This window comes from Trifolium pratense, linkage group LG3 (assembly GCF_020283565.1).
Source record: "Trifolium pratense cultivar HEN17-A07 linkage group LG3, ARS_RC_1.1, whole genome shotgun sequence".
Taxonomy (NCBI): domain Eukaryota; kingdom Viridiplantae; phylum Streptophyta; class Magnoliopsida; order Fabales; family Fabaceae; genus Trifolium; species Trifolium pratense.
In genome coordinates, this window is record NC_060061.1 from 25,806,160 (window position 1) to 25,818,360 (window position 12,201).

Consider the following 12,201-nt stretch of genomic DNA (forward strand, 5'->3'; position numbering starts at 1 on the left):
TTTTAAAATCTTTTAATTGTTACTATATTTTAATTTCTAATTCTACTGAAATCCACATAAAATTTTTTTGTTATACTTTATTTTTACTCTTTTAATTCTCGTACAAATAAATTATTACTTTTTTTTATTGTGTTCCACCGAAAAGATTTTTTTGTAGAAACATATTTGTTTAGCTTGAAAATATTCATCGATACTACTATTCATGAAAAATTAAATTTTATATTTGGTAGTACGAAAATTATTGAAGACTCCAGAAGAGTCAATGCATTGTTATATCGAGAAACAAAGTTGCACTTTGCTAATATATTTTATATTTTAAGTCTTAAAGAAATTTGTTACCGAAGGATATTCACATAAATGAATATCATATTGAAACAAGAAACGACAGAGATATTTTATCTCTATATTTTTTTTTTGAAGAAGTTAAAATGGAATATATATTAACAAAAAATAGTCCCCTCAGCACAAGGTGTGCCTAGATGAACTACCAGAGTTTACAAGGAGACGGAAAAGAAAAGAAAAATATAAATAACACCATCATACAAGGCCCAAACATGATAAAGGACTAGACCACCAACTATGGTAGTTTAAAGTCAAAGTAACATTCTTCGACTTCAACCACCTGTAAGAAAATAGCTTGATCTTGTCCAATAACTGGAGAGAAGTGCTAGTTGAGCCTCTGAACAATCTGTGATTTCTTTTCGTCCATATGATCCATACACTAACAAGCCAAATTAGCTGCATAAAAGACCGGCGTGTCCGAGATCCACCTAAAGATGAAGTGAAATGAACGAAGTGATCCCGAACAGTACTGGAGTCCGTCAAAGAAATGCCAATCCACGTACTCACCAATGCCCAAAGAGAACCAAAGAAGCTGCAAGAGATGAATAAGTGATGAGTCGACTCTGCCTCTCCACATCCAGCTACACACACCTGTGCTGTAGTAGATAATATGCCTCGAGTGACTAGGTTTGACTTCGTAGGTAACCTGTCACGAAGTAGACGCCACGCAAAAATGGAAACCTTCAAAGGAACCTGAGGATGCCAAATAAGATGTCCTGCATCGTCCATGGTAACCGTATCCCGAGTAGTCAAAAGCTGGTACACTCCTCGAACAGAATAACCTGTGTCAGGATCTGGCTGCCACCGCCACCTATCTGAGTACTGTGCCTATAAAGAAATGTTAGAAAGTAAAAGCTGACACTCCCTCAACATGTCCTCCTCCCACACCCTCAGCTGCCTCCGCCAAACCCAAGCCGCCCCATCCATCCCCCACCCTAACGAGAACATCTCAGCCACCGTACGCAATTTGGTCTCTAATAAAGTAAACAGACGGCCAAATCGCTCACATAAAGGAGTCTCATCCACCCAGGGGTCAGTCCAGAAAAGTGTATCTGAACCATTCCCCACCACCCTAACAACATGCTCCCCGAACCACCCTCTCCCTGACTCTCCAGCACCATCCCTAATACTCACTATCTCTCGCCACCACAAAGACCCTCGCCGCCCTCCATCTCGCAATCTCCCTCGCTCCACCCCATACCGAGCTGCCAACACTCGAAACCACAACCCCTCTCGATCCACTAACATCCTCCAACACCATTTACCTAACAGTGCCAAATTAAACTCTCGCAACTGCCTTACCCCCAAACCTCCATACTCTTTCCGTAAACAAATAGTTTTCCAATTAACCCAAGCTATTTTCCTAAAATCCTCACACCCCCCCCAAAAAAATTTAATTAAAAGAGATTCAATAGAGGAAATGATACCTGAAGGAGCTTTGAAGAAGGATAGAGCATAGACAGGTAGAGATGTCAAGACAGACTTAATCAAAACCAGACGACCACCAAAAGAAAGAAAGCGACTCTTCCACCCAGTTAATCTATTCTTTAAACGATCCAACACCAGTTTCCAAAAGCCCAAACGCCTCGAATCACCCCCAATAGGAAGGCCCAAGTAAAGAAAAGGAATTTTCCCCACTTTACAACATAGAGCAGACGCAGCTTCGCCTAACCAGGATTCAGGAATATTCACCCCAACAAGCAAACTTTTGTTAAAATTGACCTTTAAACCTGACATAGTCTCAAACAACACCAATAACGCTCGCAGAGCCCGTACATTAGCCCAACTCTTCACCCCCATTAACAGAGTGTCATCAGCAAACTGTAAATGCGTCACCGCAATAGGGTCCGACTCCCCTAAACTATATCCCACAAATACATTACGTGAGACCATTGCCTCCATCAACACATTTAACCCCTCCGCGGCCAACAGGAAAAGAAAAGGAGATAACGGATCTCCTTGTCTAAGGCCTCTCTCGAGAGGGAACTCATCAGTTGGGCTACCATTGACCAGAATAGATGCCGTAGCTGTACCCACACACTCCCTAATCCACTTCCTCCACAAAATAGGAAATGACATCCTCTCCATAACCTTGTCCAAATAACTCCAATCCACTGAATCATAGGCTTTCTCAAAATCCACCTTAAAAAGCATAAGTTCCTTCTTTGACTTTCTAGCCTCATCCACAATCTCATTAGCTATAAGAATTCCATCCAGAATCTGCCTATCTTGAACGAACGCCGACTGAGACTCTGAGATCACACTTCCAATAACAAGACGTAACCGATTCGCGAGGACCTTCGCCAAAATTTTGTAAATACTACCTACTAACGTTATCTCTATATTACGAGACATATTATCAACTTTTATCTCTAGTTTGTGGTGTACTTATGATATTAGTGCAACTTAAGCACATGTTCAAGTAAACCAGAAGTTTACAAATAAATCATATTAATTTTGTCATTGGCAAGATCAGTTGGGTCATTTCTGGTCTATTATGATGCGAAAAATTTCTATGGATATGTATTGAATGGCCAGTAGTTCATTCAATCTAATAATTTTTATGTGTTACTAGTTCCCAAAGGAAGTTGATAAATTAAGTAAATGAGCATCTTTTATTTTTTTAGAATATATATAAGGTGATATTTGTAAATCAATACACCGATCATGTGGACCGATTAGATTTCTAAAATTTGAATTGATGCATCAACCAAATGGTCACATGTATGTTTGTTATAAATTCACAACCAGAAGTTTGTGAGATTATTTTTAAGAGATCATTTTATATATATTATTCTAGAAAGTATTTGATAAATATCATATGTTAATTGAAATTTATACCAAACATCTTGTGAAATATGTTCATACAAACAAAAAATAATGGACCTGAAGATTCATTCTAAGTTATAGTTGGGAACACTCAAACATGTATGTTGAGATATTGAATAGCATCATGCCAACAAATTATTATATACATAAGCTCTCCCCTAATTTATTTGAATTTTAGTTTATAAACCTATTTTCCCATATAAACATTTTTGGATGTGTTGGGTACGTCTCAATTGCTCCAATATAATGCATTTAAATGGGTAGTAAAAGAATATTGGGAAAATAATTTTTATATGAATCTCCAAAGTGAGCCAATAATTAGAGATTTTTTTACAGCTTTATGGGCTGATTATCAATTGGTGAATTAGTTTTCCCAATATTAGGGGGAGATAATAATCAGCTAAAAATATGAACTAGAAGTTCAATTGAAATGTTTTGAAATAAATTAATAATTGTTATTTTGATCCTCTTAGAAATCAATATGAACCAGAAGTTCAAAAGATAACTCATTTGCAAAGTTTATGAAATCAATCAACAGCTGCTAATGCTCCAATAAAAATGAATGTCTCTGTTGGAAAATCTAATATTGCAAATGATTCTTAACCACGCTTGAAGCATGGTAAGCAAATCGGTTTCAAGGATAAATTCCTCAAATAAGATAAGGAGCTATAAAAAGAAAGATGACCCAAGTGAGGATATCAAAATCTCAAAAGAGCATTTGACATAATTGATTTTTCAGTTCCAGAAGAACTTATTAGGTACCTAAAATTTATGAAAATAAAGAGATCTCAATAAATTATGTCATGAATGGAATACGATGAAACCGAGATGAAGTCAACGTTGACAATATTTTTGCACATAATAAATAATAAAGCGCTATATATGTGATAAATGACAATGAGGATCATAAATCAAAGTCTATTAAGGATTATAGACAATGAAATGATTGACTAAATAGATAGACGCAATTGATACAAAATTAAACTAGCTTTGCAAAGCGAAATGTTTTTGGACCAGTAGTCCATTTCATCTGCAGATGGAGATAAATCGATATGAATAAGTTTTCAAGAGAAAAATAATAAAAACAAAATGTTTAGAGTTTGAATTGTTATTCAAGTATATTGATAAATGTCAATCATTGATTTTCAAGAATCATATTCACCTGAAGTGAATTCAAAAATTAATTAAGTTGAGTAGCATCTGAAATACTCAATTCATGTGAAATATGTGTTTTAACCTATTTGACTGGCTCACTTGATAATGATGATCCCTGGAGGATTTAGTTATATTTGACAATGAATTATTTATATCTGAGGCTTATATTAATGATAAAATATCATCTAGACTCCCGAAGAGCTTATGAGATATTCTCATTTAATTTAATAAGATTATATAGCAAAAGTGTTAAAACAGTTTGACATTGACAAATCTAATTTGTTGTATACTAAAAATGGTTGCAATGTCATTTGATGTGTCATGCCTCAAGAAAATGATGAACAATTTGAATTGGTCATGAAGTACCATATCTTAATTCAATTAAGCTCACTAATATATTTGCTATAATTTCGTAGTATTTTATTTTTGCCTATTCATCCAACCCAAATATTGAAGTAAAGCAAAACATACAAGAAAGTTGAGAAGATGTTTTTGTTGAGGATTGTAATTCAACACATACAAGAAATTCATTGTTTTATTACAAAATGATGGTTCCTGCAACAACTCAACATGAAGATAATATCAGACGCAGTGCTAATTTAGAGAAGAGTATAATAAAGAAGGTATGTCAGATTTTTCTACAGAGTCAACTTTTAGTAAAACTTTGGAGCAGCTAGTACAGAAGATTATTTGATTTTTCATTTCATGTATAATAATTGTCTTTATGAGGGGGAGATATAAATATGTTCTGCACTCTTTTTCCCTTCACCGTGGTTTTGTCCCACTGGGTTTTCCTGGTAAGGTTTTTAACGAGGCAGTTCACACACAAAGGATGTTGTACTCTTTTTCCTTCACTATGATTTTTCCCACTGGGTTTTTAATAGTAAGGTTTTAATGAGGCATATCATCGATGGACATCCAATGGGGAGTGTTATGAATAATATAGATGTGGATGTCCATTAGTCTATGCCCATATTCTTGGCCCATGTAATCTCCTATATATATGACTATCTCACAATGTAAAAGATACACCTTGAATAGAACAATACAATAGTTTATTCTCTCTTCTCTTTCTCTCATTCATCTCTTCATCTTTATTCTTGTTATTCTCTAGGAATAGTTCATAACAATTTCAAAATATATTTTATTTTGTTTCATTATTTTTGGCCCCCACCTAGAAAATTGGCAAGCTTCGTCAGTGTATGAATATGAACTGGTCGTATCTACGGGATATCAACGATATAAAAAAAAAATAGACACTCATAACTCCTTTGATACATATCGAATGCAATTCAAAAATCATTTTGGCGTATCGGTGCTTCAGAGGCCGAAACTCAAATTTTGAAAACACCTAAAACTCTTTCTCTTACATACGAGTTTATAAACGTTGAAAAACTCTTGCTATCATCCTTCATCGATGACGAAGAACTCTCATCCTTCACCGATGGCATTTTCTTTTGCTTCTATTTTTATGGTCACATTCATTGTAGTTAAAATCACAATCCGAATCACGAAGTCAGACAATTTTGCGATTGTACTTGCCCTATGAGTACATGCAAAATCGGACTTCGGTCAGATCGGGTCAAACATTACTAATTAATGATGGAATCCTATGATCTCTGACCCAATTTAAATATCTTCATAGCCATTTAAACTCTAGATCCTAACGAACATAGGCCGACTGACCCTATAAATCCAATACCATTATTTTCTCTTGTAATACAGATACAAGATTAAATCATGCTACTTGCAAATCATACCATACCATTTACACATGATCATTCACGTTTTATTCTTCAACATGACAGTGTTATGTAATTGAAAACAAATCAAATGTAAAATTAATCCAACACAATCAAATCAAGAAAAAATTTGCTCAACAAAGAGAGAAGAAATGCATCTAGACTTGAATGTAACTCAACCAGGCATTACTCTCTAAGTAAAGCTCTGAAAATAAAAGATATCATAATTCTACAAAATCAAACAGGAATTTCTCAGCATAAACCAAGTTTGCGGAATAATTCACAACCCCCATAGCTCATGCTAGAGCAAGGAATGGGTCTAGAGTAGAAAACCAGAGGATTTTTTTTGCCATCAAGAAAAAACATGAAACTTGTTTCTTTAATCCCTTTCAATTTGCTGCAACATTCTCATCTAGTTTCAAACTATGTCCTTGTACCCCAAAGATAAAAAAAATATATATGCTGTCAACCTCATAGCAACAATTGAATGAGGATATTTATGAGAAAAATAAGAATCAGGAGAATGCTCAGCAATGAGCATATAAAAATAAATAGAGATAAAAAAAAAACTATTCGGCTACTCAATTAATCTGTTGTATGATGTCAAGTAATGAAGGAAATGCACTTCTTGATATAAATGCAGTCAATCAAGAAGAACCATGTCATTCATTGTCTTTGTCTTGGGCCTACTGAACCCCTATCCAACGAGCATAATCCACCCATCTGTAAAGGCAAAATTATATAACATGAGTCACTGGCAACAAGAAAGCTTCTTTTACAAGTAATCAGAAAGATGTTAAATTTCTTACAATAATGAACCCAAATATGTATTTCCGGTCCGAGCAGCAAAGCAAAGAGCACCGAGTACAAGCTTGTGCTGGTGCAACAAAGGTTCCAAAAGCCTTTGCTCAATAATTCCAGCAAGAACTTGGTACCTGTCACGCAAATCATATTCTTGATTTTTTAGTAGAAGCTTTAGAGAGCAATCTATATATTCAGTTACTACTGCAAACATGAACAGCTCGAACATTTTTAATATGATGGAAAGTGATCACTGTAACATACATGATGTGGCAAAAGATAAAGTTTTAATTTATATACCGTGAAGGTTCTTCATGAAGTCATACAAACATTAAAAAAAAAATAATGAACATTTTCCATGCAAGCTTATTCATAGATTTTAGAATAGCTTCGAAAAATTCATCACTAATGGTAATCACGTAATCCTTTTACCTGAGATTGCTAGAAACTGCCATATAGACACCATAAGCAGCACTGGTAGACAGTATAGGAACATTTTCAATTTCCTCCGCAGAAGCCTTATTAACAGCCTTCTTTGCGTTAATTGCGGCATTTGTCACAGCTGTCCCAATCTGGATGAAAACGAAATGTAAGTGTTAGTGTTTGAACCCAGTTGATTCCAGTTACACTTAAAACAACAAATGCAAATAACATGGGAAGATTTTTTATTGAAATAAAAGGCCGTAATAAATGATATAGATACTTGACAAACATTTTTGGCCCTTCACTATCTCATTCTTCAGAAGCAGTAGATTATAAATGATTTCAAATTCATATTTGATGACCAGATGCAAAAGTAGTTTATTATATTAGAAGATATATATTATACTAATCAGTTCACCCTAAAAATCCGTGGGGTGAAAAATAAGTTCAATATAAATAGTGCAAGTGAAGGACCAAGATTTAGACTTGCACTGCAAAATCATGAGTCTGCTTAACTTTTGTTAATGCTAATTGAATATACATCCAGATGTGCTCATAAAATTAATGTGAAGAGAAACTAAAATGATGTAAAAACTTATAAAAAAAATTATAAAACCAGAAAGCAAAAGCAATATCCCAAGAATGATGAGAACTAACCAGTGATGAAGCAGTTCCAACTGCAAAAAGCTTGGACCCATTACGCTGTGCAAGGTAACCACATTTTTTATAACAATTAGCCACAGCCCAAAGGAAACTAAAAAAAAGGATAAAACAGAAGTCACCCAAACTGTACATACCACAATTGCACCAATTCTCTGCAAGAAGGAATATGATGTTCCAGATAGAGCAACCTGTGGAAGGAAATTAAAAATGTGATAAGTAAATACTAAAACTTAGTTGTGAAAATTGTTTAGTAATGAAAAGCATGTCAAAGTAATCCATGGGATATATAAAGACCTGGAATGCATTATCTGGGCAGTTGTGGAAAAACTTGGTAATAGCCCCTGCACTAACTCCAAGTGGTGGTCTAAGAGAAACAGTAGGTGCAGGTAGATACACTAGCATGAAATCTGCGAGTATAGCCATGATCTGAGAACAAAATAAGTAATACGGGTGTTACGGCCTTACGGGAAATGACTGCAATTCATGTTTCACAGGAAGCAATATTTTCTCTCAACTATAGCATGTACAAAGTGCAAGATAACAGAGAAATGTATAGAGTAAAACAACAAAGATTAGGACCTAACAGCGAAAAGACATTCTTTGATCCAAATAAAAGAAAGTGTTTATCAGTAAAAGCACTTAAAGTAGCATCAATAGTATTAGGACGTAACAGCTAATACCAAAGAAACTATTGTTGTTGGTTTCTCCAATTTGTCTACAGTCTATATCATTCTTCATTATATTTTTGACAATTTGAACCATCGGTCTCATGATGATTTTATATACCAGAACAAGTGATGACAAATGCAACATACAACAAGAGGAAAATAGAAAACTATTTTGTCAACAGATATCTCAAATTCTATTTCTAGTTAATCAAAAACTTTGAAACACAATGCATATCAGAAACATGTTGAAAATAATCTGTTGCAAAGATGAAAATGCTAACAAACATACACAAAATAACATTATGGGCAAAGAATAGCATTATATCATGGTCATATCCATCACAAGGTGTCATAAAACAACAACTGCAATTAAGCTAGGAAATTCACAGGAAAAAATTCTGAGAAATCGAGAATATGCATACCACATCACAGAACACAATTTCCAGCTCATTGAAAAAGTTCTCTCTCCGGCGATCATACTCAGCAGCAGTCTAAGAGAGACAAGAAATACAATTAAGAGAAGATTGTCAATTAGCATATAAACATACAAAGTACACAATTAGATCAAACATAATTAAAAAAAAATAAATAATTAAAAAAATAAAGTAAACAGTTTAATTGCTTTTTTAGCTCAACAAATTTCTTTTAATAACAAATTATATCGATTACAGAGAATAGTAGTACAAGTAGGACTACACCCAAATGATGGGAAGAAGTACAAGAGGTACTACAGCCTCAAAAATGAAGACTTTAGCTCAACAATTAATTGTTAACTAACCCAATCTTCTTGTTCAAAATAACAGTACAACTCATTACTAATCTATGAAGCATAGACACTCCTTTGATTATGCATGTCCCGGTAATCTATGAAGCACAAACACTCTTTGATTTAGCATGTCCCGGTGTCCAACACCGACACATTGAATTATGTCATTTTCTCAAATTATTATCGGCGTCGATGTGCCAATATTGTCTAGTGTTTGTTTCTGTGATTCATTGTAACTATTAACTAATCACATGTCAAAACACTCAATTTAATTAAATTTTTATTCCACCAATAACCAAATTTAATCTATTCAATCAATCCCCCAAATCAAATAAAAAAACATTGTTATCAACGCCTTGTCATGGTTTAATTCCATTACAATTCAGCAAATATGAATAAAACACAAAATGAAACAAGAGAAAGAGTTAAACCTTATAAGCTAAACAATAAACGAAATTGAAAATGAAAAAACCTTGGTGAAGACGCCAACGCCGCACTCCATGCCGACCTTAGCAAGGAAAAGATCATCAGCGAGAAGACGCTCCTTAAAACCAGCAAACTGAAGCAACCACCGCATAAAAGGAGACTTCTCAAGCTCCAGAAACCTCGCAACAACAGATGCAGGAATCTTACCTTCTTTGATAGCATTAGCTAGGTCTGCCGGCAAACTCTCCAACGACCTACCTGCTTGCGCCAACAACAAAAGCACCTCATTCACTCCGCCGTGTCCATGTCCATCTCCATCATTGCTTTCTCCGCCGTCACCGTGTCCGTCATTACCTTTTCCATCACCGCCGCCGCCACCGTGACCACCAAATGAACCACCGTCGTCGTGACCGCCGAATGAACCACCGCCGGTGGAATCACTGGAATGGAGAATGAAGAGAGGATCTGTGCGGTGATTGATGCGGAGAGAAGGAGAGGGAGTTAGACGGAGACGGAGGGAAGATGGAGAGAAGGAAAAGGAAGGGATGGATTTAGGAATGGAAGGAGATTGAGAGGAAAGAGAATGGGAGGAAGGAGGAAGGAAGGAAAAAGCGATCGACATTGTTGTTCTTGTTCTTTTCTTTCTTTGCTTTCTGCTTCTGATTCTGATTATGCTTTTGGCTTTTCACTTCACTTATGAGGCTGCGCACGACGACTCACTCAGGAGGTTTTTTGAGAGTTATGACTTGTTTTCGACTAATATACTTATATGAATTTATTGTTTTTTTTTTTTTTAGTAAAATTCAATAAAATAGAATTTTCATTTTGTAGTGTGATGATGTGACTGCCACCTTTTTTTATTTTTTTTGACAATTGCCACCTTTTTTTTTATTCTTTACAATTTATTTATTTATTTGAGACTATGTTCTCGTGTAATAATCTACTCAAATCTCTCCTAATTACTAATTCAATTCTAATTAAAATGATTTGTGAGAGATACTTATATTCTTTTTTCTTTTTTATAAAAAGATACTTATATATATATATATATATATATATATCTATGTGAGCTTAACTCAGTTGGTAGTGACATCGCACCATATATGCAGAAGTATGGATTCGAATTCGGCACACTCTACTTATTCGCTTTTAAGGTAGATTTTCTAGCTACTAGGCTACTTGACAAAAAAAATTAATACTTATATACTAATATAGGGTAGAATTTATTAATTGATTATAGTGATTGATCGGTATTTTGATTTTTTATTTTTTATTTATTTTTAGTGCTAAGAGGTCAAACTTTTATTATTAAATTAAATAAATAAATGGAAGGAATATTGGCAGGAAGAGGAAGTGGTTGTTGGATTGGTTGTTTGTTTCCTTTTTCCAGCTGAAGAAGACATTAGACACAGCAGGGGGGGGCGTTACTTCCTATATACACCTGTATATTAGGCTGATTTAATGTTAGGACGAAAATTAATGTATTAGGATTTAGGAATATGATTTTTTATATGTTTCCAAGCCTACATAAATTCCGTACTAGTTCGATCCCCGCAACTGCATTCGGAAGGAGACTGAAATTACTTGATGCCAGAACTCGTCCCGAACTCTGGACTACTATGATGGCCCCCTTCATCTAGGAACCAGAGAGTGAAAACCAAAAAAAAAAAAATTACGTACTAGTATAAGATAATTTTTTTTATTATTAGTATACTACTTATTTAACATCATCAGGTGAATAAGTGGGATGACCGAGGTTCAAACTTTAACCCCTGCATATATAATGCAATGTCCTACCAAATAAGGTAAGCTTACGAGACTATTTAACATATGTTCTAGAGGTATGTTTGATTGTAGGAAGAAAGTGTGAATAGAGAAAGAGATGGAAAGAGCATGAGAAAAGAGAAATAGAGTAGATTTGTGGTATTGTTCAATCGAAGAGAAGGAAAAGGAAGGGATTAATATATTGCCTATGTTAACATTTTCCTTATGTAAAAACATAATTAGTATCCTTAAAAAGTTAATAACACAAAATCGAACAAAATAATCTCATAAAAAAAAGATGGAACAAAATAAAAAGAATAGAACGAAGTCATTGGTTTTAAGTGATTAATGCATTTTTAACCATTTGTCAAAATAAAAAATGCATTTTTAACCAAAAGATGGATTGATTGAAAAAACTTGAGTTTAACTTTTACGGTGAATTTCTTTTTAGGCAAATTTTACTTACTTCATGATCTAACTTCGAATTGTTAGAGTGGAAGAGAGTGATAGAGGGAGAGAATAGTTTCATCAATGAGCATTGATTTTATTGATCATATGCATACAATTTATAGAGATACAAATTGTATATATTACTTGGTTAACAAGTAATCATGGTTAACTA

At 34.4% G+C, this 12,201-nt stretch overlaps 1 protein-coding gene across 1 annotated transcript; it reads right to left on the reverse strand.

Annotated features, from left to right (window-relative positions):
* Window positions 1-6,390: 6,390 nt before the first annotated feature.
* On the reverse strand, window positions 6,391-10,592 carry LOC123917665 (protein RETICULATA-RELATED 4, chloroplastic-like). The gene is made up of 8 exons (XM_045969442.1): window positions 9,862-10,592; window positions 9,046-9,114; window positions 8,250-8,381; window positions 8,090-8,143; window positions 7,950-7,994; window positions 7,302-7,441; window positions 6,878-7,003; window positions 6,391-6,791 (listed from the first exon to the last, which is right to left on the reverse strand). The coding sequence occupies exons 1-8, from the start codon at window positions 10,435-10,437 to the stop codon at window positions 6,755-6,757; spliced, it is 1,179 nt and encodes a 392-aa protein (XP_045825398.1). The 5' UTR covers window positions 10,438-10,592; the 3' UTR covers window positions 6,391-6,754.
* Window positions 10,593-12,201: the final 1,609 nt, after the last annotated feature.